Here is a 26,710-nt window from a genome sequence, read left to right as displayed (position 1 = left end):
TTTCTAGATCGAGTAGGGTCAAAAGATCCCGTATACCTTCTAAATAAAGTTCCCAGTAATATACTAATTTTGTAACGAATTGCGGGTATAAATGAATTCACAATTTTATTTGGTATAGTAATAGAACACCTTCTGTTCGTCGTTTATTATCAAATTAAATTTAGAAGAAATTTACAAAAAATTAGATCCTTGAATACTACCAGCAATTTGTGGAACTGCGAGTTACGAGCTAGTTAAGATCTAGGCCAGCAGACGGGCCACGGCAAAGAAGAGGACGATGGCTCCGGCAATGGGGGCCAGGGAGGAGGATCCGTTGCACTCGTCCTTGGTGCAGACGTCGCAGTCCAGTTGCCTCACGAAGGGCAGCGAGGGATCCGACTGGCAGCCACCTTGTTTGTTGTTGATGTCGCCGAAGTAGCAGCTCCGCACGATCTGCGGATGTCCGGCCACTGAAATGGTAGCAGAGTGTTTGTTTTCGGATGAGTAACCGGGCCAACAACTTTCTCTGGAAGGGACTACTAAATGAACCTATTGTTCACCCAACAACCTCACACTTGTTAATTGTTTGTTTCAATTTTGTATGACTGATACACTGTACTTTGTTGTCGGGAAAAACAAAGAAGGAGCTTTAAATACATATTCATTATTGCATTTTCTCTGCCAATTTAATATTTAATTTGCCTCTGTTAACAAACAGTTCTAAAGCTGGTTTAGCTAAAAAACGATCAAAACATTTATGTTTAAATTTAGAAATGCAAATTTTATAAAAGCGAAAAGCTTACGGCATACAATCTCTATCTCGACACTGCTATTATTATTTTATTTTTTGATTTAAATAATATTTTTTTTTTGTAGTTTAAAGCAAATAACAATATATTAATGTTAAGTTTAGAGAGTATTTTTTTTTTTGGTCTGGGACTTCATTATTACCTTTTTCTCTACTTATTTTGAAATTGATTTGTCTCGGTAATTTGAGAGACTTAAAAGATAAAGTCTCATAATATTATTGACGAAGTAGTTTATCAGGTGATTTGCCTTACAAATTAATGTAATTTATGTGAATGCGAAAAGCTTGTGGCGTTCAATCTCTATCTCGTCACTGGTAACAGGGTTTTCTTCTTAAATTGATATATATATTTTAGTGAATCCGCGATTTCGTCTTTGCAAATTATTCTAAAAATTTTATAAGCAATTTGCCTCTGTAAGTTTACAGGCTTCAGAGCTGGTTAAGCTAGAAAAATGATCATAATACTTATGACACTAATCAATCGGCTGAACTGACTTGCAAATAAATTCAGATATGTTAATTGTGTGAAAGCGAAAAGCTGGCGGCATTCAATCTCTATCTCGTCAAGGCTATTATTATTTTCGATGCGAACCTAAATTGAGCTCTCAGTTTAATGTAATTACAAGAAAATAAGTCGCAGAAAAAAAACGTGACGAGAAATCACGTAAAAAGGTATAAAGTAACATCTGAAACGCAGATAGAGAGATATACGCATGACATCAGAGACTAAATACATAAACTGATTTCCTGTGATGACCTCAGGGGGCTTGCTTTAAACTTGTGGATTTTGGGGTCTCAGTTTTTGTTATTTCTAGCTGCTGTTTTGTTATGCTGTTTCATGATGCCTTAAGATATTATTATATATGTGTAAGACCAAAGTTTTTTATTAAGTTTCTTGGGGTCTGCAAACTCACCGCTTTCAAGGGTCTTTTTCATGCATCCAGTGGCGTTACGCAGGGGGAAGAAGTTTTGTAGGTACCGAGGGGGTCCAATCCGGGAACAATCGATTAGTAGGTTGTCATCGGCCTCGAACTTCAGACCGCACTTGGGCGAGGTTAGGGACTCGCACTGATAGCACTTAATGGCATATGCTGTAAAGGAGGAGATAAGAAATTGAATTGAATGGAAAACACATGGCTAAAAAGTTGTTGCTATTTGACGCGAATCGCTTTTAAGGAGATTTGGGGCTGATATTTGTCTATATTTTACTGAAAAGGCTTTAAATTAGAATTTTTGTTTCTTAACAACATAGGTATAGGTAATATTGCTTAAGTACAAATCTTCAATGTTTTTGTATTACTTATTTATTTTTATTAAAAACAAAATTATACTACGACTTGAGACATATATTAAAAAAAAAGGAAAGTAAGAATGAAGATTTATGTCTAAATTATTCTTAAACGCTTGAAGTTTATAAAGATTAAGTCCACACTGTCATTTTTTACTAGATTTTTTTTTTTTAAATTTAACGAATTTAACGAATTTTAAATCTATGAAATAAATAGGCATTTTATATAATGAAAATATATTGTTAAAATGGACTTTTTTGTAAGCATTTTACTTTGTAAGAAAATAAAGAAGATAGATTCGTTCTCTAAATAACTCTGAAACATTTAAAATATAAACTAGAAGTATTTCACTTCGAAGGAATAAACAGCGGTATAAATCTTTAAATTTTCCGCCAACTGGGTCTCCTTGAACTCCTTAAAATGCACCGCTTCCACTGGCCAAACTTTCAAACGCAACGCACCCGAACAGGCCAAACTGATCATAATGGCCACGGCCAAACTGGATTTCAGAGCGGACACCATTTTCACCAACACTTTGTGGAGTTAACGATTTGGAAAATTAAATATTTCGAACTTAAGCACGAGTCTCAACCGTCTACAACGATGTCTGCTGCACGTCTGAAACTGCCGAGCGCTTCGAGTTGTTACAACAGCAACATCGCAGTTCCAGCAGCAACACCGTCGCCCCAAAAAATTAACTCAAAGTATCTGTCTCAAACTGCTGGCTCTGCTGTTTTGTTTTGAGTGGAAATTTCGGTTCGATATGCAGGCTGTATTTCTAAGTCTATTCTCATTTTTTGGTGTTACCAAACCGGTTCTAGCGTTTGGTTATTTTGTTTTTGAAGTATTGTTTAGATTGTGACCTAAGTTTGTTATTGTATTGCATGCATTTACATAAATGTATCTAGTTTTTTTTCGTTATGTACACAAATGTGTACTTTATACAAAATCTATCAAAAACTTAAATTTATTTTGCCATTAAATATCATAAAAGTATTTAATCAACATATTATATGAATATGCATGCAGTTAAGTTATTAACAAAAATTTAAAAATATTATGAAATTGAAAGTTGTACTGAAAAGTACATAGTTTCTGGATACACTAGACGTTTAAATAAAATAACTTTTAAGTAAAGTTGTTATGTATGAGTCACGAATGGACCTATTAGCATCCACACTCTAAAGTGTTGTTTACACCAGCTCGCAATTCTAAGTGACAGAATTTACTTGCTAATTCCCACCTTCAAAGTATAATAACATATGATGATTTGAGTACTTTTTAAAGATAACTAAATTTGTACAAACATTTTAAATACCCGCCCAAAAGTATGTCATCCAATTTATAGAATAACGAATTCACGGCAGCAAGATAAATTCATTTGGCTCATCTCATTGAGCACGATCGAATCTTAATGAGGCAGAGAGATGGGGTGACACTAATCAACAAGGACGGCAAATAATTTGCATAAATTTAATTAGAAGTGGCCAGCTGGGCTTAAAATGGCTGAAAGGAGGCTATGTTTGAGGCCAGTGGAACAAGGACAATGGCAGGATATCAGTGAGGGTTGCATTGTCCCGTGTGTAGGTCGACTAATTGGATTCAGATTCTATGGCTATCAGAGTGTTTGCTTGGATTAGTGTGACAGTGGTAAGAAGGAAACATAATATAGCATAAGGGACACTTTACATACATGACTTAATCTCAATGTCCTATTCCTGTAACTCCAAGAACTTAGGAACTTTATGGTCTTATTATAGTAACCAAGAAAAAGGGATTCAATTTCAATTTCATAAGCATAATTTTGCATTTTTTATGCAAAGATTTTCCGATTGGAGCTCATGTTTTAAATAGAACTAGTTATAAGAAAATATTGGTAAAATATTCAATTAATATTACTTCAATTGTTAGACATTATCAAAGTACCATAAGTGTGAGCTCATTTTTGCATGCGAATACTTTGCGGTAGAGCCAAGCTGATAAGCTCAGATCGAAGATAACCCAGCTGCTCATAATTCAGTTCAATTTCAAGTCGCGAGATGATAAGTAAATTGTTTTTAATATTCCCTCTGCTGTTTGTTCCGGCTTGGGCTGCATTTGGAACCCAGGTGGTCAGCTATGACAACAAACGGATGCTTAAGCTGATTGAGGACCTCAATGGAACCGTTTCCGAGCAGCTTTCCCTGGTGGCAGCCACTTGGGGCAAGCTGAGAGTAGACTTCCCCAGGGATGTGGCCAAGATCGAGGACTTGGACGAGACCCTGCAGCAGGTGGTGTGTCGAAAGGAGAGGAATGTCACAGTTCGTCATCAACTCCAGGGATATCTTATTCGCGAGCAGATCCGCGAACATCTAGAGATCCTGAACACCACGGATATGTTCCAGCAAGCCTTGGCCTCAGAGGAGCATGAACTGGGAAAATGGCAGTTGGCTATAGGCAAGCATTCCCAGAAACTCCATTGTCTCTTCAAGCCAGACCAAATGATTAGGATCCTGCAAAGAGTTCTTCGCCGAGTTTACACCTTGGAGGGTTCCAGCAAGCTGGCTGCTTTCTTCTACCAACTCTACATGGCTGGCAATCGGGCGTCTTACATTTCAATGGTTCAAGCGGAATTGATGCTATACGAGCGCTTTAAGAACGGTGGCCAAAATAACCAGGAGTTCTCCGGCTACATGGCCAAACTTTGGCAGAGTCTTCAATTGGAGGAGTTTTATTCAGGCCTGGATCAAAATACAAAACAACGCCTGGTGGATGCCATTATTGATCTACTGAAATTCCTCTAGAACCAACCCATTTAGACTTTAGTTTTGTGAACTTTATTCGGTGTGTTTTGTGTAATCAAGGGCTTTAATACCTTGATTTGAATTGAGTTTTCTTTTTGTTTGTCTAGCATCTGTGACAAATACATAGGTGAAGGCTTGTGGTCCTTACATTAAAATATCATGTTGTACATAGACTATTAGTGAGTATTTACTGTGCTTGGGGGTTTAAACTCTAATATTGTTTTATGTATTTATAGTGACAATTGGATTTGTTTTGGTATTGTTTTATGTATTTATAGTTACGATTGGATTTCTTTTGGAATTTTCCGGGCTTTGAGCTTGGCAATCATTGACACTCGGCCAGGCAAATCATAAACTTATAGTCGAACCTTAAACTTCAATCTGAATGTAAGCTAATGAGACGGGGAGCTAGGGTCCCCAAAACTAATTAAAACCGAGCTAAACGTAAACGTTAACCAGCAACAGCTCGGCCCGTGAGGCCAGGCAAAATATCACGTTCCAACTAAAATACAATACACAGATGCTCCGCTTAGATGGCCAACTGTTGGATTAGGGCCACGATGGGCAGGAGCATCAAGATCTCCAGCACGGAGGCTCCTGTAAAGGCTCCATTGCAGCGATCGGTGAGGCAGTCCTCGCAGAACACTCGCCGCACATTCTTCTCCGGACTGGTGATGTTGCACAGCTCCACGGGATCCGACTTGTTGGTGTAGTAGCAGAACCGCTTGGTGACCAGCTTGCCATTGTCTAGAATTTTAAATAACATTTTTTAATTAATTTTATACAACAAAGAAAGAAGGAGTGGCGTTTCCAAGACAACATAATTTAATATTAAAATAAATTGATTTTAGTCAGCCTATCGAAGATTTTATTGATAAGGAATCATAAAAAAACTGCAAATTTAAAAATAACTTAAAAATAAAAACCCACAGGTAATCCCTTTTATAAATAAATATTAATATTTTTATTCACGGTTGCTAAGTATTAAAATCAAATTCTCGTTAAAACAATTGTAAAGCTGGCAAGACCCAAAACAAAACCAAATTTAATATTCGAATTTTTTAAACATTTCTAAAGTTAATTTATGGAATTTATGGAAGTGATGATTATAAAAAACTGCTTTTGGTTAATCAATCTTCATAAGAAAGCCACCCAGCTTGTCAGCTAAAATATTTATGAAAAATTTGAAGAAAATTGTTTAAAACTCTTTAATTCCACTGGTCTCAAAAAAATGGGGATAAATTACTTGAAAAGCTCCTATTTCAAGTTTAAGATTATGGACCTAAAAAAAAAATTGTCATCGAAATGAAACTATTGTTTACTAAGTTTGAAACTATTGGGCATGAAAAATTTTTCAATAAGATAAGTATTAAATAATAAAATAAATAAAGCCACAGACTGCAGTCTTAAAATCTTCGATATAGAAATGAAACTAAAAAGTATAGGGGTTAAATGTTTTGGTAACGGAATTTTACTTATTTACAAGACACACAATTAAAACTAAACTTTAAGTAATATTTTGTGTACGTAAACGTTTGGGTAATTTTAATAAATTAAAAAAATATATATTTAAAGGGCCACGTAACCCTAAAAACATTGAAACATGCAATTTGAAAACGATATAATTATTTAATAGAATGATATCAATATTTTTAGTTTTATTCAAACTTAATACTCACTCTCCTCCACGGTTTTGCGGCAAACGGCGCGTTCGTGATCGGAATTAATGGTGCTGTTGCAGCTCCTCAGCAGATTGATGTTCCGCTCCTTGATGAGGTCAGTGGGTATGTTGTCCTCCTGGAAGGTCACATCGCAAAAGTCCTCCGCCCCAATGGTGTCCGAGCTGCAGTGCCAGCACTGCAAGTGGTGCTTTTGATGCTGCTCATTTCCAGCTGTAATAAAGGAGAATAATTCCATAAGTAAAACCAACTTCAGTTGACCTTTCGTGGGGTCACCGGTGGAAAATATATTTGGCAGGCAGACATGCTACTGAAAAATAAACTTTATTTGCGGACTAAAAATAAATGAGGGTGACACAGTTTTCTTTGCTTCTCCACAAAGGATTTCAGCTGGATGTTGACATCATCGCCATCATGTGCCGCCCCCTTTTGAACCGCCCACTGCGAATGTGGAAAATGCGTGGCCAGTCGATGTGGCGCCATGGACGAATTTTATGTCGTATACGTAAATACTGGGTAATTTGACAAAGATGTTTAAAGAAAAGAAATATTCTCATTGGGTATGAAAATTATATCATCCGTTATTAATGATCCATTGAGTACACAAAAAATTATCAGTTATGCCAACAAAGAATGATTGAATGAACTTTCATCATCCAGGTTTCATTTTGATCAAAAAATAAAACATAATCCTTGAGTTTTGTTTTTTCCATAAAACTCGATCTCGATGTTTTTTAATATATATGAGCGATTGTCCAAAAAGGAGAATGGAAACAGGTTAGGTGGTCTATGGCCAACATTTTAAGATTTTGCTTAATTTTGTACGAAAATGAAAAAACGCATGCAAATTAATGTTAAAAACTCAGTTGATTTACTTCTAGGAGCTTTCCGTGACCATTCGTTTTTTGTAAAAAAAAATAATAAATAATGATTATTCTCGGTCCCTGTTTCTTACATATGTGAACAAGCCTGACTGTCAAACAATTCAAAAGTGTGTAGAGTCAAAAAATATGTGCGCTGTTATTAGAAAAATCTGAAAAGTACTCTTTAAATAAAACAGTTTTCTTTATCTATTGTTTTTCAAACAAAATCAGTGAGATCATTTAATTAAATTTACCATTCAGTTTTTTCACCTAGTCTACGGACAGGATTAGCTGGCTGATGGACTTAGTCAGAAGTTTGCTGAGCAGTAAAGAAGATAGTTCCAGTATAAACGAATTTTAACGTATGGAACAATCGTTTAACTTATAAAAAAATTTTTAAAAATCCGACCATTGTTACAATATTACGTATTTTGTTATATACATTTTATATAATAAAAACTGGTGAAATAGGTTTATTGATTGATAATAATAATAATTGCAACGGAGTATTAACTTTGTTTCGTGTTTTACTATCGCCTTATTGGATGGGCTAAAAAAAATCTTTTATCAATAAAACAAACTTAAGAAGCTATGATTACTTTAATAGTTATAATTTAATTAAGATAATTATTATTATATAATAAAAATATATACACAGATATTATAAAATAAATTATTGCAATAAATTCTTTTAACTTTGATTGATTCTTTTCCTTTTTGTGAACATATAATTATATCGGTTCATTGTTTATTTTCCTTTTCATTACTTTTTGTTTTCCTTTCGTTTACCGCATTCATTTCACACATCTAATTTAATTTTCCCACCCAAAACATAAGAATTCTTATAACAAACTGTTCGGATGAGTCTTTACTATTTATAGACTGAAAACAAATGATTTAATTAGTGCGAGAGCTTAGATGATGTGAAAAATAGTGATGGTTATGGGAGGGAAACTCCTCTAATTGTGTTGATAAGGTTGCGTGATATGGCGCGACAGTAAATCAAGATCGCCGGTTGAGTCCTTGAAAGAGTTTTGCATGTCCTGCCAGTTGAAAGTGCCAGGACTCGCCTTGTTTACCTCAGCAAAAGGCAAACATGCCACAAGTCCAGTGGAGCACTGGGGCACCTTGAAGGCAAACAAACTTGGAAACGGGTTTCCCCAAGCAGTGGTGGCTGTCAAATATTGACTATAACATATTTATATTTGACTTATTCTTGCTAAATTACGTTATAACACCATGGCTGGCTGTTGTATGGCTGTATATGCCTCCGATTGTCGTGTCCTTGAATTTTCAGTTGAAGACTGGTACTCCTGCCGTATATTGACTGGACATATGCAAGAACCAGCCCACATCGTTTGTGTCCATTTTCTTTTCCTTGTTGGCTCCTTTTTTCTGGTGTTTCTAGAACAATTTCAGGTAATTGGCACGGTCCTAAATTTTATAGTGGAAGTAATTGATTGTTTTCCAGCGCTCCACATAAAAAAAAACAAATTCTTCTAACCTTATACCTTATACATTATGATAAAACTTTTATCTTTTTAAGGGTTTAGTTTAAATAAATTTAAATAAAATATAGATAGTTTGTGTAAGTTTTATCTGAGAAAAACGTGTTTTTTTTTATTACAAAAATCGTTTTCCCAATGTTTAGCTCAAGGCCGTGCAGGTATTATTAATTTTAAGTTCGCCTGTAACATAATAACGTTCATTGTTCTTTTTGTTTACACATAAAAGGGATAGAACGTCTATTTAGCTAACTCTATTGTGGCCTGTTCAACAGCTTTTGTAAAATTTTTCTCAGTGCATGTTATGGGCTCATCAAGGTCGCCGTCTAAGGGTTTTATATCGCCCACGCTTAATATTGTGGAAGTATTCGCTGAGGTCACGCATATGGCACGACTTGGTATGGCTTCTTTAACAGCGGTTGTCGGGTAATTGAAAGCTGAGACTTGTTTTGGAGGAAGTTGCACTCCACGCCACAGTGAGCGTTCTTCTTGAAACTTTCAACCCCGAAGCCCAAGAATTCCTGCTTTAAATAAACAGAACACCCCCATAAAAAATGCAGTGCAACAATAACTTACAAAATACGATACGGATCGGATGTGTGTCAGGACAATCTCCGCTTCCTACACTCATTATCAGTTTGCGCAAATTACGCAATTCATGCCAGAGAAAAGAGAACTAACCCCCAAAGAAGACGGCCAGACTCTGACATAGTTTTCGAAAGAGGGTTGGCATTTTTCCGGGGGGATGTCGGGATGTCAGATGCCGAAGACAGCGGGAAACTGGAGCAGACGACATCCTGGCGCCACTCTGACATGCGCACTCTCCGAGTCTCGTAAATCCAGATTGGATTCACAGCAAAAACAGCACAATTAGATAATTGCAGGACACCGAGCCAGGCTAATTGAGAGCAACAGGGAGCAGGAGCTGCTGCTTCGATTCACCATCTAATGACCCAATCACAAATCCTCAATTACTCTCATCATCATCAGAACGATTCAAACAAATTCAACGAACTATGAAAATTTGCAAACTGCATTTGGCGTTTTACATTCTGTTTGGCAAATCAACTGAACCTCGTCGAAATGGCTTTGGAAATAAATATTGAAATGTCTGGCATTCTGGCGAATATTTGTATTTATAAGGCGTGCAGGTTGCCAATCATTCAAAGGCGTGAAAATCATCGAATTGCGAAAATGCACGTGTATATATTTTTAGCGATGCTCATCAAAAAAGCAATGACCCGCTATATTTTCTCAAATATGATGAGGAAAGGTGCAGTAAATAGAATTATTTAACTTATTTAACAAAGAATTTTTTGTACCTTGAGAGTAAACATTAGAAATAGTATTATATACAAAATCAAAATGCTGTCGAATATAACTTTACAATAATTAATAATAAAAATAGCAACAAATTTATAAAAAAAAAACTTACTGAGGCACTAAAAAATATGAAAAAATAATATTTTACTTCAATTGAGGAAACTTATTTAATTTATTTTAAAAAACAAATAACAAAATAAAGTGTTTGCTCCTCCGGCACATTGCTATTTTAAATTGGGTTAACCTTCCGTAATACATTTTTCATCATAATTTTCAAGTGTCTTTCCTCTTTCTACACGAGTTTCCACCCAAAATAAACATATGAACACTTTCTTTATTAAAGGCCCATTAATATTTCATTTTATCCCACTATCCGATATTAATTTGTTTACGACAGATAAAAACAGCAGACGCCTCCATCATTTTGAGTGTCGCTCATAAATCTTCTTTCGAATCGCGAGTAACATAAAATGTGCTAAGTATGTATATTTAATGGATTTCCACCTGAAACTTTTTTAGTTGTAAAGCGAAATTTTGAGAATTTTCATAAACACCGCAAGGGAAAATCGTTAAATGGCTGGCGGAAAAACTACATAAACAAAATGGGGAAAATTGGAAACAAATTTTCATTCATGGGCTCTGAGTATAGAGACCATCACACCTCAAACTTTGTGCGGATCGACGACCTTGTGGGGCAGATGGAATTACAGGTGCACAGAAAAAGTTTTATTTTTTTATTATTGCTGGATATTGACAGATTCAGAATGTGTTTATTTACATTACAAGTTTTTTAGCTTTGGTTTTTATAGTAAAAAATGAAATAAATATAAATAAATAAATATCGAACAGGGATTGTGTTTTTGTATTTGATATTTAGGGTTTTGATTGCTATTGGTATATTCAAAACAGAACTTAATTTTAATTTTTAAAGAGGAATAACATTTTTCACTGTGTTTAACCGAACATGGCGCGTTTTTTGTGTACAAGGACATTAAAAAGTAATTTTTTTGGCGATCGACACTTCAGCTGTAAGAAATGGCTCACCTGTGATGTGCCATGCATTGGCCAGCAGAAAAACACCAGCCAGGAGGGCTTTAATCGGCACCGCTGACATTGCTTCTTTGGAATGTTTATGGAAATCCTTTCGGGATGCGGGATGCGGAATGCGACTTGGCGGCGCCTGTGGAAAGTGGTATACTATAGTATCCTTGGAGGGATGCGGGGCTTGGGTTGCGAAATCGTTTCGAGAGCTGCGCGCGATGCAGACGGTTGCTCGGCCGAGGAACGACTGTGGATGTTGCCGAGGCTTCTTCGCTAGAGTGCCAAAGTTTTGGTACTCAATGTTCTGGCAGCGCAGTCGCGTCGCTGCTGGCATATTACTTGTTATTGCATTCGTCTGCTGGGGAAACCCTTGCCTTCGTCCTTTTTTTATTTGTTTCCTGCGAGACCCTCTAGAAACCCAACCAGACAGGCAGCCAGACTCACGCATGCGGTGGCTTAGTTTTTACTCGTCATTTGCCCTTTTTTTCGATTCCTGTGAGGGAGCAGCAAACAATGCAGTTTAATTGATGACGTTGCTTTTGGCAGCGTAACTGATGTAATATCAATGTAGGTAAAAACAAAGTCAAAAGAAAAAACAAAAATAGAGATAAGTGGGTGTAATTATACATTAAAATTATAAAAGTAAATAATTTAATGTGAATAAATAAATAAATATATATTGACATAACAATCTGATTAACAGACAACTTAAGACTTAAGACAAGTTAGGCTTTATAGTTCAGTGAATAAAATAATGTGTAGAGCCTTGTAACATTTAATGTAAGCTTTTTATTATATATCAAATAGAGATCATTTGAGCAAATATTAAAAAGAAATGTTATCCCCAAAATTTATTACTTAAAAAAAAGGTGATTTTGGTCAAATTACTTCTGAAGTTAGTTTTATAATCTGAATAGAAAAGGAAAACTATACAAATACCTCAAAAAGTTACATGGTTAAGTGTATCAGTTGATTTGTACTTAAGGAAGTAACACCAATTCAAGGGAAAAGTTGTATCCAAATCGCAAAATTTTGTAGATGGTCATCCTAAAAAAAAGGATTGCGACTCGACTAAGCGGGGACTCTAACCTCTGCTCAGAAAGCTTCTCTGTGAACATATTTACCAGCGCATCTTTTAAATAAAATGGATATGCCAACAATAACAAACCATTCATATATTTTATCAACATTGCTTCAATCAATTAACACCAGTCCTCGATTGATATAAATCAGTTTATACCTGTAGAAACTTCCCCTTCATTAAGCAGTCGACATATCTAGATCTGTAGGCGTCCGGGCATTAAAAATGATTCACATCACCGCCGAAAATGATTCATGAGTGCAGGACGCCGTGGCACAATATTCGGTAACTGCAACTCGTTGGAGTTGGCCAAATTTGGCAACACTCTTACAAAATTGGCGACACACGCACCTGGCAGATATACGATTTCGTATGCAAATCTTGACACTAATCTGCGGCATTAGTTGCTCCTCCCAGTAGTCGTAGCCAAAGTTGACAAAGCGTGAAAAATGCGCACGCACCCGCAAATCGATTGGCGGATCGATGTGGATCGGGCCAAGAATAGCCGGGGTTAAGGCCTGATCGCTGGAAAATCGCATTCGAATCGATGCCTGCGCATGCGCACCGACCAACAGCCAACAGCTGCCCTCCGGGGCGTATGCGTAACATTCGATTGTCGATTCTCAATATTTTTGCAAAGCGGCTGCTGCCCGTGGCCCCATGATAAATGGCCAGTTTTATTGGAAACTCTGTACGACATTTTCGCCAGCCAACAACATAAGTTAAAACGACAACAAAAAGTAAAAAAAAAAACTAAAGTCCCAAAACAAATAAAAGCCGTGCGACAAGTTTAAATGGCCAAAACGCTTTATTCGCGGCTTAGTTGCCACCCATTTTATATATATATATTTATTTTGCGTTATTTCACTCGATGTTGTATGTAAGTGTTTTTCTTTTTTATGACAGCCTTCGCTTTTCGTGCCATGTGACAAATTTTATTTATATACACCGCTGGTTTTATGCGATTTTAATTAAAGCATAATAGAATTATCACGCTACCAGGCGGCACCCGAAATTTAGTAGCAATTTGTCATCGCTTTCAATCTGTGAACCCTGCAAATCTCTCGCTCAATTGACGGAGGTCAAAAGTCATTCAGAGTTGGGAAAAAATAAAAAAGAGTTGGCGGAGTTTCTGAATTTGCGTGGTTGGCAATTAACGAATTTCACCAATTGAATGACAGACTGAACTCATTTCCGCTTGGCGACTATACATGAGTCTTTGCAAATACATAAGCCCCACCATATAATAAAATGAGCTGCAGGCAAGACTGCAGGCAAATGTTCATTCCTCAAATCAAATGCAATGTCAAGCGCAGTGATGTGAGACAATTACTTTTGATTTGCCTGGCAAAATGTATTTTTAATGTGGGTTACGAGAGCTTAAGTCGGTGACTATATGCACTGCCTGTATACTATATAGAACAGGGTGTAATCTGGCTGATGTCATCACCCTACTGTAAGTATGTTTTGTTTTTCACGGCTTTTGACTGCTTTAACCAAAGGAATTTATTAATGGCTAGGTAATATTTTTTGGAGCTGTAAAGAATTTGAATTGAATTATGACTATGTAAATTGCTTACGCTTGAAAATATTTAGTTAGCAATTCATAAATTATTTGATTTATTTTTGCCACATTTCACTATTAAAATTTAAAGAAAAATAAAACTATCTTTTACAATAAGCTATGCCATTTGCTTGGAACTATTTGGTTAATTAACAATTCATAAATTCTTTAATTTATTTTTGCCACATTTCACTGAACAGCCATTGAGGAGTAAACTTTAAACACTTATTTTGTTTGACATCGTTTGGTTTATTTTTAATGAAGTTGTTGTGCAGATCAAAGATTACAGAGAGTATAGAAAATTTTGTTTCGTCTTTCGGAATTTTTAGCCTTTTATCTCTTCTAAAAACAGATTAATTTTGTTGCCCCAAAATGGTGCAATCAGCACTGGGAACGCATCCCACCTTGTAGATCCTGAAGGGCACGTTGTGACGTCGCTCGTCCAAAGTGATCAGCATGCAGTTGAGGAGCTGCTGCAGCTGCCGCATTCTGAGGACATAGGGCGCACTCTCGCAGTCCTTGAAGAGGGGCGCTCCCTTCGCCTGGCAGTGGAACAGGAAGAAGGCTCCTCCGGAGGCGAACTCTGGAATAAATCCGAAGGCCAGCGCTTGATCCCTAAGCTGTAAGATTCCAGTTTGCAGGTGCCGGGCAAAGAATACACTAAGTGCAGCCCCCAAGCTCTTGGTTTTGTGGTACAACTTGCCCGAGGAGAACTTTTCGATGTCCAGCCAAAAGTGGCGACCATCCAGGCAGCAGGAGGTGTTCAGGGTCTCCAGGGAGAGGGCTCCCACCAAATCCCTGCGCTGCCTGGCCGCCAAACTTTCTTCGTAGTAGCTTTGGCCGTTCAACAAGATCATGTCCAGCAGCCGTGAGTCCCAGGAGTCCAGCGAATGGAAACTGCCGGCACAACAGGCTAGCACACAGCAGGCCAGCGTTTTGCCGGAAGGTGAAGCACTTCCGGATAAGGATTCCAACGATGTGCCAGTCTCCTCGGGCTTCACTTGCTGGGATGTGCCCCACAATGACCACAATCGGTTGGATATCTCCACCTCGTAGCTGTCCTCCTTAACAACACTGCCACTATCGCTACTCCTCCGCGGTTGTCCTTCAGCGTTGTGATCCAGGAGGCGACTCCACAACGGCAAAGGATTCGCAGAATAACGATGAACTGCGTCCATGGCTTTTCTTCGAAAGGAGGTGGATTTTTTGTCGGGTGGTACCCACATTTTGATGTTTGGGTAGGGACGAGGGGATGTCAGATGTTTCAAGGCCAAAATGATTGTGTTTGAGAAGTATTCACTCTTTTATTAAATATTATTCACTTTTAAATTGAAAAATATTTGGTCGAAATGGTTTTTATTTTACCTATTGAAATTTTAAAAATCTCTAGCTTTCTTTGGTAACATTAATCTATAGTACTTTAACTTTGACATTTATGAATTTTCGAAGGTGTAAATTATTTTTCGGATATGATTTATGTATTATTTACTTCAAGGCAATCTTAATAATCTCTACAATATTAATTTACTTAGAATTTTTTTAGATTTTTATTTTATGGATATACTTTTTATGTCCAATTAAAAATTATTTTAAGGTAATCGTTTTATATTCCGTATTCTATCATAAACCTATTAAATCTGTAAAAATGCATAATAATAACTCCCTTTCTTTATTTTTCTGGATTTATAAAATGCTTTTATAGCAATGTTATATTTATTATCCTTCCAAACCATCATATTGAAACTTTTAAAACCTCAAAAAAATCCATTCTTTTATACCATCTAATTACGATTTTTTATTTACGTAGAGGCAGCACCCGAAGGTTCTTTCAATTACAAGTACAATAATAAAGATATTACAAAGATGTACAAATTACAACAAAGTTAAGTGTGATCGAGTGTCGAATGATGGGCTTAGAGTTGTGACTACGAGTAATTGCTTGATTTCCGTGGGCGGGTGAGGTGTGACAGTGACGAATGGGTGACCCGATGGCCAGTGCATTCGGTGTCTTCAGTGATTTGTGCGGATTCGTGAGGGCAAAGTGACTAAAAACTCGTTGCAGAAATTCAGTTAGGTCCGGTCTGAGCACCGAAATTCCCGGCCAGCACTTTAACTTCAGCTTGCAGTCCCGTAATTAAGTCCGGGCCGGAGCCGCATGCTCATTTGCATAGCGGCAAGTGCCGGAAGCTGCCACCAGAAGGGGCAGCGTCAGGAGCAGGAGCAGCGGGGTGGAGCCACTGCCTCCGTTGCAGCCGTCGGTGGTGCAGGTGCGGCAGTAGACGGTCTTTATGTAGGACGAGGTCTGGTCGTTGGCGCACTTGTCCGCCGAATCGTCCATGTCCTCGTAAAAACAGGAACGCGAAATCACCCGCTTGCCATAGACTGAAAAGGGAAAGCATCGTTTAAATATTTTCATTTAAGCATTTTAATTAATGTCTGTGTCTCTCTGTGTGCGCATTAAATTTAATTTATGTGAACGTGCCGGCGTGGGCAGTTTATTCGAGCCATGAAAAAATGTCTGAAATGACATTTCAAATTGCTGCAAGACGAAAAAAAAAATCTGCAATGTGGTCATAGCTTACGAGCCAATATCAGAAGCTGTTATACATACAAAAATCCGTATAAAAAGCAGGATAACCCAAAAATAAAAGCAAAAATGAACAACCTTTTTTGAAAAACAAGAAGCAAAATGATTGAGAAACAAAAAAGGAAACAAGCTTTGGCAAGCCGAAGTTAATATACTCTTGCAGCTATTGCACAAATGAAATATTCTTGAAAACATTTGAATTCTGATTTATTTGCGTATATGTTGCTCAATTGTTCGACCATTCCCATATGCTTTATAATATCGTTCTCCGATTTAAATAAAATTAAAAGCTTTATTGTGAAGTGCCTAATTATTACTATATCAAAAATAATTAAAAACATTTTTTCTTAAATAAGGAAGTTAAATTTTTTATATATATATTTTTTTTTTAATATTTTGACTGTTTCCATGGAAGATATGTAAATGATATAGTATGGACATGGACACGGACATGGCTAGATCGACATTCCTAGTGATGCTGATTAAGAATATTTATACTTTATAGGGTCGGACATGTTTCCTTCACTGCGTTGCAAACTTCTGACTGAAATTTTAATACCCTCTGCAAGGGTATAAAAATGGATTTCATGGCTATTACAGGCAAAACAGGAACTTTATTTTTGTGTACGATTTTTGCATTAAATTTCTGTGTCTTAGTGTGTGAAATTTGTTTGTTAATACCGCTATACAATTAAGAGAATTTGTGAACAGTAAAAATGTGTGTATAAGACTTCACAATAATATGGATTTAATTATTGATTCTCGCACCAAAGAAAGTATTTTACGGAGGTTGTTGCTGACCCCTCACAACCTGCAAGGGGTTCAAGGCAACTAATGTTTGAGTCCGGCAAAAAATCGCCGCAAAATGAGGCTGCGCAGCCTGCGAAACGCACACGATTCGCCAAATCGTACCTGAAACTCGACGAAACTAGAGACAATTTGCAATCAGACGGCAAATGAAAACCAGAAAGAACAAATCGCACAAAAAAAATCACAACAAATTACGTGTTGTGTGTGTGCAGCAAATAGAACAAAACGACAAACTACTGCAAAAAGTTTCCAATGGAATACGGCAAGAGCGAACTTTAAAAGCCGCTCGAAATGGTCAAAGCAGGCCATTTTTGTGATTGGCTCAGACGGTGGACAGTGGGCCACAATCGGGCTAATAAAATTGTTGACAATTGTCGCCTTATCACGGCCGTCGCATCAAACAAGGCTCAGAACCACCATCAGAATGCAGCGGCCGCCGTGTGTGCCACATTGCGCATACGCCGCGTGCTCCGCTCGCCAGAGCAGCGCTGCCAAAAATGCCGCTTGGACATTGTCTACCGCACACACAGTGTAATAAATTTAAATTTTAATTAATTTAATTGCTTTTGGCTCGTTTTGTATGTTTAGCGAAAAAATTGTTACAGCAGACTAGGAAAATCAAAGTGAAAAAGAATATATATACTACTTTTGTCGTACACCGAATTAATTTTACCCTCGGGAAAACTTGTAATTGGGGAATACAGTGTTATAAATATAACATTCTAATGACAATACTTTAATCGAGTTTAGCTAATTTAATAATAATAAACTTTTACCATGATGTTTTTTTCATTGTCGAATTTTCCAAAGGGAAACTTTCCCACAGGAAAAATAAATCTGTCATTTTTATGTATAAGCCGATTGCGCAAACAAATTCAAGCCCAAAATAGTTAACATGTTAGATACAATTTATATATCAAATATTGACGTGATATATCTTTTCCTTTTGACTCGAAAATTCCCCGGAGAAAAGAGCCAGAAATAAGCTGTTAGCCGCCAAAAATGGTCCTAGGCCGACTAACAAATTTTTTTTGGTCTGGAGCCGAAGCAACTGGTTGCAAAATATTTGCGGGCGCACAATAAAATCAACAACCTGCAGCTAATTGCTTGGCTTCATATTTTGGCATTATGGAATACATTTTTAATTTGACATTTGCCAAAAAGTTAGCCACTCGCTTAAGCTGAACTTCATAGGCAATTAATTTAACGGCAAATAAACAGCCAGATGGCAACAACAAGTTGCATCGCCTAGTTGCATTTTTCTCAGACACATTCTATTGCCGCAAGCCCCGATTTACCCCTCCGTCCAATGGACTCGTAATTGAGCGCTTCACGCTGTGCAACAACTTAATTAATTTATATGTATTTTGTGTATTTTTTCCTTAGCCCGTTCGGCCCGTATATTATGTATTTTGCGCACTACAAGCGCTGCTCATGTAGCTCGGGGACCAAAACTCAGTCAGAGATATAGATATAGCGACGGTTGAGAGTCTGCAATTGCAATTTTAATTGCCAACTGCCAAGCTCAGATCTTGCAAATATTCGCCGAGCCAATTTGTAGACGCATGATTGCAAAAATTTAATGGTGTTCATTAATTGGCCATAAGAAATGGCTTTAATGCGACTCAAGAAATCCCAGCCGCCGCTTTTTACAAACAGCTTTTGATGGGTCTCAAATTGCTTTGATTTAATTTGTTACAGTACTACAAATTAAATCAAGGCAATTTAACTATTTTGCTGATAGGTTTAGAAGTTTAGAGTTATTAAAAATTATGTATCTTTACCATATCTTTTCGATGGTTAGATTTAATAAATAACTTTTTTAATAAATCTAAATTAATGTTTAATAAATTTATAATTAACTAATAGCTTTTGTGGCGCCTTGAGCTTGTATTTATGTAATTGTGTTATTAAAATGAATGCAATTTGACTATACCTATAAATTACGCCATATTTGTATGTATTGTTAATAAATTGCGGCTAACATTTTTATTGTTTATTTCTATATAAAGCTTGCAATAAAGTTTTCCAACGCAATTACATCATTTAAAGTCAACATATTTTGTTTTCATTGTTTGACTGACCCACATTAAAGTCCGAAACCGTCTCGGCTCGTCTGCCGTTTGACAAATTTATGCGCTGGCCAACAATACAAAGTGAATTTAGATCAAAATGTAACGACACGGATCGCTTGACGAATTTCATTTTGCTTTGTTTTGATCTGCTTTTCTTGTCGTCATATGCAAATGTACAAATTGTTTTGGCCACAGACAACAATAAAACTAGCACTAAACCAGGCGGACAACATAGTAAAATCGGACTTGATAATGCCGAAGCCCACCACGAAATATCACTCAAGCGCCCCGTGTGCCGGCTCTTTCTCCACATAAATTTGCCGTAAATTAGCGGCACATGCAACTGCAACTGGGGGCCAAAATGTCGCCACTTGTCGTTGTTGCTGTTATTGCTGTTGTTGTTGTTGCACCGCTCGGCCACCAGCCACCAGCCACGCCCCCTTTAAACGCCCAGCAACAGCGGCAGCAGCAGCTGCAGTGCAGATCTGAGCCGTTCCATTGGCAATTGTTGCTGTTGTGTCGCCTGCACTTGTTTTGACTTTGTCAGGGCAATAAATTTCAATCTTGTTTGACTCTCGACCACAGCCGGGTGTGAGTCGCGTCGATCTAGCGATCCTAGCCCACAACAAAATCGACAGTCTGAGAAAATTACAATTGACATCGTAATACATTCTATGTTTTTGGGAAAGAATTTTTGATTTGATACCATTATTTATCAGAAATTAGCCTTGTAGAACAGCATTTGATGCACGTACAGTTTTTTTTTATATATTTGTCCTCTTTTTTAGGTTTTATGGTTTTTCTATTTAATTTAAACAATTTTTTGCCAAAAAAAAAATCAAATTCAAACATTCACTAGTCATTTAATTTAAAAAAACGAATTCATTCTGTAATGTACTTTGTTATAAACGAATTCATTCTGTAATGTACTTTTTTATATTGTTTATAGTTGTGCCATCATGCTTTTTATTTAAAACAACAATCCTTTTTTCCTGCCCCAACTATTCATTTTAAGTAAAATATGTATTTAAGTATACAGCTTTTTGATGACCTGCAGAATAGCAACCAAATATATTTAATTTGGTTTTCAATAATGTTCTTCATTAACATCATCTTGTTTTCTAAATTTGTTTGGACCATGGAATGTTTTTTTTTTTTTTTGAGTGTAGCCTGTCCAAAGACCGCACAAGCGGTCACAACAATGCAAATGCAACGGGTGCACAATTACTCATGCTGTGGATTTTTTCTTTTTGAGGTTCACTGACACTCAGCGGAAAATGTTGGTTTGGAGGAGGGGGGTTTGGGTTCGATCTCACCTTCCTGGACAAGTTTTTTGCAGACTGGCCGCGCATTCACCGACTTTGCGCCCACCGAATAGGTGCAATTCACATAGCTCCAATAGCGCTGCTGCTCAGAAATGGTGTCCGGCATAAAGGGATCATTGCAGAATTCTCCGTTTGAGACGTCCGTCGAGCAACGCCAACAGCGCAACACGGCAGAGGCTGAAATGGGTAATTAAAATAAATTACTTGAGGCATATACAAACGAAAAATTCCCTTTTTTTTTACACTGGCCTGATCAATTGAAATTCCTAATTGTCTAAATTTGTAAGACCTATTTGATACATTTCGAAATCAATTTATTTTGTAAAGCGCTATGAGTTAAATTTATCAAGTGGATAATGATGTAATACCAAATCATTTTTAATATTTCTTAATGAGCATTTACCTTTAAATGACTTACATTTGGTATATCAATATATATTTTGAATATATTTTAATATTGCTTAGAACTAATTTTCACCAATTTAAACTTCCTTTAAAATCACAGAGCTTATATTAACTGATTTCCCATATTGCACGGACCACCTACCAGCAAAACGATAATAAAGTAACTAACTAATTCTTGCTTTCCGAATCCATAACCGTTCGACTAATAATTCGCATCCCATCATAATCAAATGAAATAGCCGCTAAGCTGGGCCATAATTTCCTGCTGCGTGCGATGCCGTTGGCGGAAATCTTTGAAATATCGCCGAACAGCCACTAGTTTCAGTCGGGAGCCTTTCGGTCGAGTTATTTATGCGACAGGCTATGGGGTAACTGCCTTATAAAAGTGTCAAAAAGTTCAGCTACGGCTGGTTTATGCGTGCGATTAGCCACTGCGACTAGTGTGTAAATAACTATTTGATTAAACTGAGCCAACGACTGTTAAATGCACCGCAACAAAAATCGTTTTAATATCTAATACTTTTACTCAAGGAAAGTGGTCAAGGTTCAATGAAAAAAGGACGGTGATTATGCTATATTGCAGATATTATTGGTGTAAACGAAATATGGTAATTGAGAAATGTTTAATTTTGTTTTGTTTCACCTTAAAGAAAAGTCAATGGAAATATGTTAGATTTTATATAGATATTCTTTCTGCGTGTGGTTCCGAGAATGGTTGAGTGATGATGATGACTGTGGCTGTGATGGCGGCCATAAAACTCGTTTCTCTGGCCAATTTAAACGTCAAACGTTAACGTTCGGGTTAAATGCACTTAGCCAACACTTTGAGGTGCGTTTAAACGAAAGCCTAGATAAGTCGAAAGGCGGTAAAGGTGAGTGGACAGAGGGGGGAAAGGGGATAGGGGAACGGAAAAAGGCCGGAGAAGTGTGCCAACGCATTGGCCGAAAAACGTGTTTTCGGCCAGCGACCGCATTTGGCCATAAACAACCAGCATAAACATTGCAATTTGCGTTCGATTCGCATTCGCATTGGCAGTTGGCAATTCCACGCAATTGAGAGTCATGGGCCGAGAAAAACTGCCGCGAAAACTGCATCGAAAACTGCGGCGTAACCGAGATGGAAATTATAATCATTTACAATATATTGAAATTAATTGACAGTTGAATTGTCAGATCGTTTGCAGAATTGTTTATTTGTGCGTCCGCTCCAAGTCGGTGGCAGTTTACTAATGGTAATGACTGTAATTCCATGGAAACTGAAAATTGATATTGTGGCTGTCAGTGGTTGTGGTTGCATTATGCCAACCGTTGTGGCAGCCACAGCCGCAACTGCCCGCCAAACATGGTCAAAACATACGAGTCCGAATCCGAAATCGAATCCAAATCCGAGTCCCATTCCGAATTTAATTTGGTCCCGAATGGTGGCCGCTAAGTGCGTAAGTATTTGTTGGACGAGATGTTTTCGCCGATAGTTTTGGCCATCGGAATTTGGCTTTAATCATCGTAGCAAAAAATTAGCAGGCAGGTAGGAAAAAGTTATGTATTAAACAGTTTTTAACTTCTAGCCAAGAGAAAATTTTTACCCCTAGCTTATTTCAAGTAATATTGCATAATATTAGAACCTTAAGAAATGAAACAAATGCCTCTATGAGTAAATTTATTTGTCAAAATTAATTAGATTTTCTCTTTCGATTAAAATATAAGAAATATTATTTAGTGAAGTCCATTTAAAACCTTTCAGCTCAATAGCTAGTGTTTATTATTAAGTCCTTTTAATATAAATTACATTTTGTTGTAATGCCAAGTTAGTTATGATAAATTAACAAAATTTAAAAATATTTACTTTTCAAAATGTATGTTCTTTCCTTTAACCTTTACCATTCAAGTTTTACAATTATTTTTTACGCTTTAGATTTTCCCCATTATATACCATTAAGCTGTCAATGGTTCAATGCTCTCATTAGGTTAGTCCTTTTTATAAATAAGTAACTGATGACTATGTATATAAATAAGACTTGCCATTTTGCACCGTACGAACTACCCACAACTTTTACCCTTTTCTGGATATTATTGCTGCCCTTTTTAATGCATTTCCAACTCTGTCAGGCCTATAAAATCGCTCAAGTTTATTGCCCTTTGCGACCACGTCGGCATATGGAATTGCAGCATATACCAGGCCGATAGTACGAGACGTCAACAATGGGGCAAAAAGTTTCCCACACAGCGACCATTGAGTTCACATGCAATTTTTCCATTAAGCTCCACAAACTTGAGACGAGCTGCAAGTTGGACTTGCAACATTTGGGATCTGCCACCGAACATCTATAATACATTTGAAACCCTACGACTTTGCCCCCAAAGAAACGTGTTGACTGTCAGCCCCTTTTTCCACATTTTCCCCTTAAAACTCCCACAAAGTGGCGTCCATATCGCAGCGCATTAAACTTGGAAACTTACGAGTGTGTGGAATTTACTTCAGAGGGTGGGTACACAACTCTGTGACCCTAAAAAGTAACAGAGGTTCGGTTGGAGCTTCGATAGAAAGTTTCACTTTGCCTTGGACCGACATGCAATCTAAGTTCGTTCAACTGTGAAAATGCCAAATGCAAAAACCCTGTCGAACGTTTATCAAAATTGCAGCACATTTGTCCCGAATGCCTAAATAATTAGCCAGATAGGTGGGTATTCAAAAAATGTAAAGGGAAGGGCTATGGGAGTGTATTGCCAAGGCAATTAACATTTTTCTTAGATTCCATCTTCGAACAGATACACATTATTAATATGTGTCGTAATCAAAGCTTCGATGTTTTAAAATACATTGTGTTATATATTAAATGTTTACTCTTGTCATTTTACTTTATTTTTGTACAGCACTTAACACATTTAATGCCTATTTTACAAAGTATTCTAAAACAGATATACACTATATACACTATCGGTAGAAAATGGCTCAAAATTGTGAAAGAGCACTGTACAATATTATAAGTTAAATTACATATATACATGTTTATTAGTATATATTAAACAAATATCCACTACATAATCATTACATTTTACGGCAAAAAGTTATGGTTAATTTTTACATTTGTGCAACGTTGTGTCATTAGCATTCTTGTGTTGAGTAATATCAAAAAGTGGATTTCGACTCATTATGTGCAAGTCTTGGTCTTATAAAAACTTAAATAATTTAGTTTTCAAAATATTGCATGTTACTTACTAATTTAAATTTATTTAAACGAATTAAGTCGCATATTTCTTCGATTTTTAACAAAGAGTACTAAAGAAAAAACCAAAGAATTTTAAGACAACAATTTTTCCTAAGCATGGTTCTTTTGCAAGGATTCAATACCAAATCTTTAATCGAAAATCGTTTTCTTCGATTTGTTGATACAATAACGCAATCAATATAAATACGCTCGTGTGGAAAGCATTACTTGCACATTTTTAGATTGCAGTGGGTGTGTTTGGCGCTGTTAGGGACATTAATTTTCAGCTGACTGCGTTTTGTGTTCAAGCAAATTGCAGTGAATTAGTAAGCAACTGAATGGATTTAATTAGGCTAGGCACAGTCAACAACAACAGCGGCGGATTATTAATTAAGACGATCTGCCGACTGCGATGGCGAACTGACATTTAAGATTATGCGAAGGTTAAGGCTGGATATGCCTCATCGAGTATCTGACAAGCAGATGAGTTGTTTATATTAGCTGTTATAATTACATGTACTCGGCCATACCCTTATTTTTTCATTATTCCTATATCGCACTAGTTGATCTAAGCTTAGTCATTTTTATGGAGGTGGACCTGAGTGGTCAGTTTGGTTTAATGCCACTCAATGTTGTCATTTGCCACTCCCACGCAACATAAACACAAATAAACTTTTAATTGATGACATGACAAGATATGTTGCACGCTTTTTCATGAAACATTTGAGGTAAGTTTGAGTAATTGCTGAGACATCAAATAAAAATTATTTTATGACTCTTTTTGCGTAATGAAGAAATTTCCAGCAATTAAATGAGAACGGAATTTAAAATTTCTCCACATTTTCCTCAGACATTTACCTGGCTATTTATAATATTTATTTCTCTGCATTTTTAAGGTTGAGAAAATATTTTTGTGCTCATTACGCTCGAACGTTGTGCGTTCGAAGTAAAAATAAACACAAATGAGCCGCGGGAAAAAAATCGAACAAGTGCGTAAATAATACAAAACCATGAAAAGTAATAAAATTTTTATTCTCTTTTCTTTCTCTTAAATTTCAGGGGTTTTAAGACGATTTCAGCTGTGCTGACAGTTACTTTGATAATGCAAAATATGTCAAAAAATTTAAACATATGGTCATGCTTTTTAAGAGTGTTATCAAGGAGGTCAGGGAGGAAAAACAATTGATTGCAAGAAAAAACCATTTCGTATTTACACGTAATAATCAGTTTGCGAAATAAAATAATTTAAAAACAATAAATTACAAATGTAAATATATTCCATTCTTTTTCATTTTTGCAGTATTATACTGAAGCTTTTTTTTATTTTTAATATCCATATCATTCTTTAAATGTTTGTGGCAAATATTTTTTTTGTTAAGTAATTTAGTTTGTTTTTGAAGTAGAACAACTTAAGTGGAAATCGATTTTCTACTTTAAGCCTTTTACTAAATTTTGGTGTGGATTAAATTTGCTATTGTTTATTTGTGTTTAAGAATAAGAATAATGAGGAGTTAATATCCATTTCAATAAGAAACCTTAAGACTGCGCTTTTTTCAACATATTCGTCATTTCTTTAATACAAGTTTTGCAGTCTTTCAGCTGCTGTCAAATACTTTAATCTGACTGAGTTTTCCCCCTATTTTCCGCATAAGCGAACCCTTTTGATTTGGTTCAGTGAACTCGAGCTTGCCGTTTTTTGCACATTTGAATGAGAAATCACGCTCACGCACTTAAGTAAGTCGAAGCTACCAGAAAGCCCCACCCACTTTGACTAATTAGCTGCAATTTCATGCGTAGTCAGCGCTGGTGGAAAAAATGGGGTCCTGGAACCCACCTGTATTGAAAAACATCAGCAGGGATAATAGGCCCAGTAAAAGGCAGCCTGTTGAACCGTAGGATGTCATGTTTTTATATTTCTTTTGTATTCCTTTGGGGGAAACTTAAAGGTATTTCACTGCACAACCACCGCACTTTAAGAGGGGCTTTAAATTTTTGTATTTCTTGTGGCTTATTGTATTCCCAACAAATATTAGCTCTGCGCGATTTTCCGAACACGCATGCGACCCGTTGACAAACTGACTGCGAACTGAACTAAAACGAACTGAAGCTGAAGCTGAAAACTGAACACTGAATACAGAACACTGAATACTGAACACTACGCGACAGTTGAACCAATAACAAAACGAACCCAACCCCAACGCACACGAATCGCCATGAGAGAGATCGTTGAAAGCGTGCGGTTGAAACGGCCAACGATTGAAAGAGTGCCGCTTTCAATGAGAAAAAGAAATCATTTTCGGTGGGCCAAGGGGGGCTATTTTCTTTTGCTTGGACTCGGATTGGGTTGAGTGGATTTGAGTGGAGCGACGCTGGGTCGGGTTTACGAG

At 36.8% G+C, this 26,710-nt stretch overlaps 5 protein-coding genes across 5 annotated transcripts; 1 reads left to right on the top strand and 4 right to left on the bottom strand.

The window, feature by feature from the left end:
• Positions 1-103: 103 nt before the first annotated feature.
• LOC128262959 (uncharacterized) lies at positions 104-2,719 on the bottom strand. The gene is made up of 3 exons (XM_052997558.1): positions 2,538-2,719; positions 1,702-1,878; positions 104-449 (listed from the first exon to the last, which is right to left on the bottom strand). Exons 1-3 carry the CDS (start codon positions 2,596-2,598, stop codon positions 241-243), a joined length of 447 nt encoding a protein of 148 aa, XP_052853518.1. The 5' UTR covers positions 2,599-2,719; the 3' UTR covers positions 104-240.
• Positions 2,720-4,082: 1,363 nt separating this feature from the next.
• LOC128262465 (uncharacterized) lies at positions 4,083-5,032 on the top strand. The gene has a single exon (XM_052996739.1). The coding sequence runs from the start codon at positions 4,116-4,118 to the stop codon at positions 4,857-4,859; it is 744 nt and encodes a 247-aa protein (XP_052852699.1). The 5' UTR covers positions 4,083-4,115; the 3' UTR covers positions 4,860-5,032.
• LOC128262467 (uncharacterized) lies at positions 4,903-11,527 on the bottom strand. Its single transcript, XM_052996740.1, has 3 exons — positions 11,274-11,527; positions 6,539-6,751; positions 4,903-5,606 (listed from the first exon to the last, which is right to left on the bottom strand). The coding sequence occupies exons 1-3, from the start codon at positions 11,341-11,343 to the stop codon at positions 5,389-5,391; spliced, it is 501 nt and encodes a 166-aa protein (XP_052852700.1). The 5' UTR covers positions 11,344-11,527; the 3' UTR covers positions 4,903-5,388.
• Positions 11,528-14,123: 2,596 nt separating this feature from the next.
• Positions 14,124-15,259, bottom strand: LOC128262095 (uncharacterized). The gene has a single exon (XM_052996146.1). The coding sequence runs from the start codon at positions 15,139-15,141 to the stop codon at positions 14,269-14,271; it is 873 nt and encodes a 290-aa protein (XP_052852106.1). The 5' UTR covers positions 15,142-15,259; the 3' UTR covers positions 14,124-14,268.
• Positions 15,260-15,674: 415 nt separating this feature from the next.
• On the bottom strand, positions 15,675-26,459 carry LOC128262096 (uncharacterized). The gene is given in 4 exon segments (XM_052996147.1): positions 15,675-16,103; positions 16,106-16,297; positions 20,704-20,889; positions 26,158-26,459. Coding segments are annotated over 4 exon segments (477 nt in total). The 5' UTR covers positions 26,228-26,459; the 3' UTR covers positions 15,675-16,074.
• Positions 26,460-26,710: the final 251 nt, after the last annotated feature.

This window comes from Drosophila gunungcola, unplaced genomic scaffold, assembly GCF_025200985.1.
Source record: "Drosophila gunungcola strain Sukarami unplaced genomic scaffold, Dgunungcola_SK_2 000001F, whole genome shotgun sequence".
NCBI classification, from domain to species: domain Eukaryota; kingdom Metazoa; phylum Arthropoda; class Insecta; order Diptera; family Drosophilidae; genus Drosophila; species Drosophila gunungcola.
This window is presented reverse-complemented; position numbering and strand designations above follow the sequence as displayed.

What these genes read in the sequence shown, in the direction of transcription:
- LOC128262467 (XM_052996740.1), bottom strand. Translation starts at nt 11,343, where the DNA reads ATGTCAGCGGTGCCGATTAAAGCCCTCCTGGCTGGTGTTTTTCTGCTG. An exon ending in CAATGCATGGCACATCACAG is followed by an intron (nt 6,752 to 11,273) that starts GTGAGCCATTTC and finishes CCTTTATTACAG; the next exon opens with CTGGAAATGAGCAGCATCAA. An exon ending in CCGCAAAACCGTGGAGGAGA is followed by an intron (nt 5,607 to 6,538) that starts GTGAGTATTAAG and finishes TTAAAATTCTAG; the next exon opens with ACAATGGCAAGCTGGTCACC.
- LOC128262959 (XM_052997558.1), bottom strand. Translation starts at nt 2,598, where the DNA reads ATGGTGTCCGCTCTGAAATCCAGTTTGGCCGTGGCCATTATGATCAGT. An exon ending in GATCAGTTTGGCCTGTTCGG is followed by an intron (nt 1,879 to 2,537) that starts GTGCGTTGCGTT and finishes CCTCCTTTACAG; the next exon opens with CATATGCCATTAAGTGCTAT. An exon ending in GAAAAAGACCCTTGAAAGCG is followed by an intron (nt 450 to 1,701) that starts GTGAGTTTGCAG and finishes CTACCATTTCAG; the next exon opens with TGGCCGGACATCCGCAGATC.
- LOC128262465 (XM_052996739.1), top strand. Translation starts at nt 4,116, where the DNA reads ATGATAAGTAAATTGTTTTTAATATTCCCTCTGCTGTTTGTTCCGGCT.
- LOC128262095 (XM_052996146.1), bottom strand. Translation starts at nt 15,141, where the DNA reads ATGTGGGTACCACCCGACAAAAAATCCACCTCCTTTCGAAGAAAAGCC.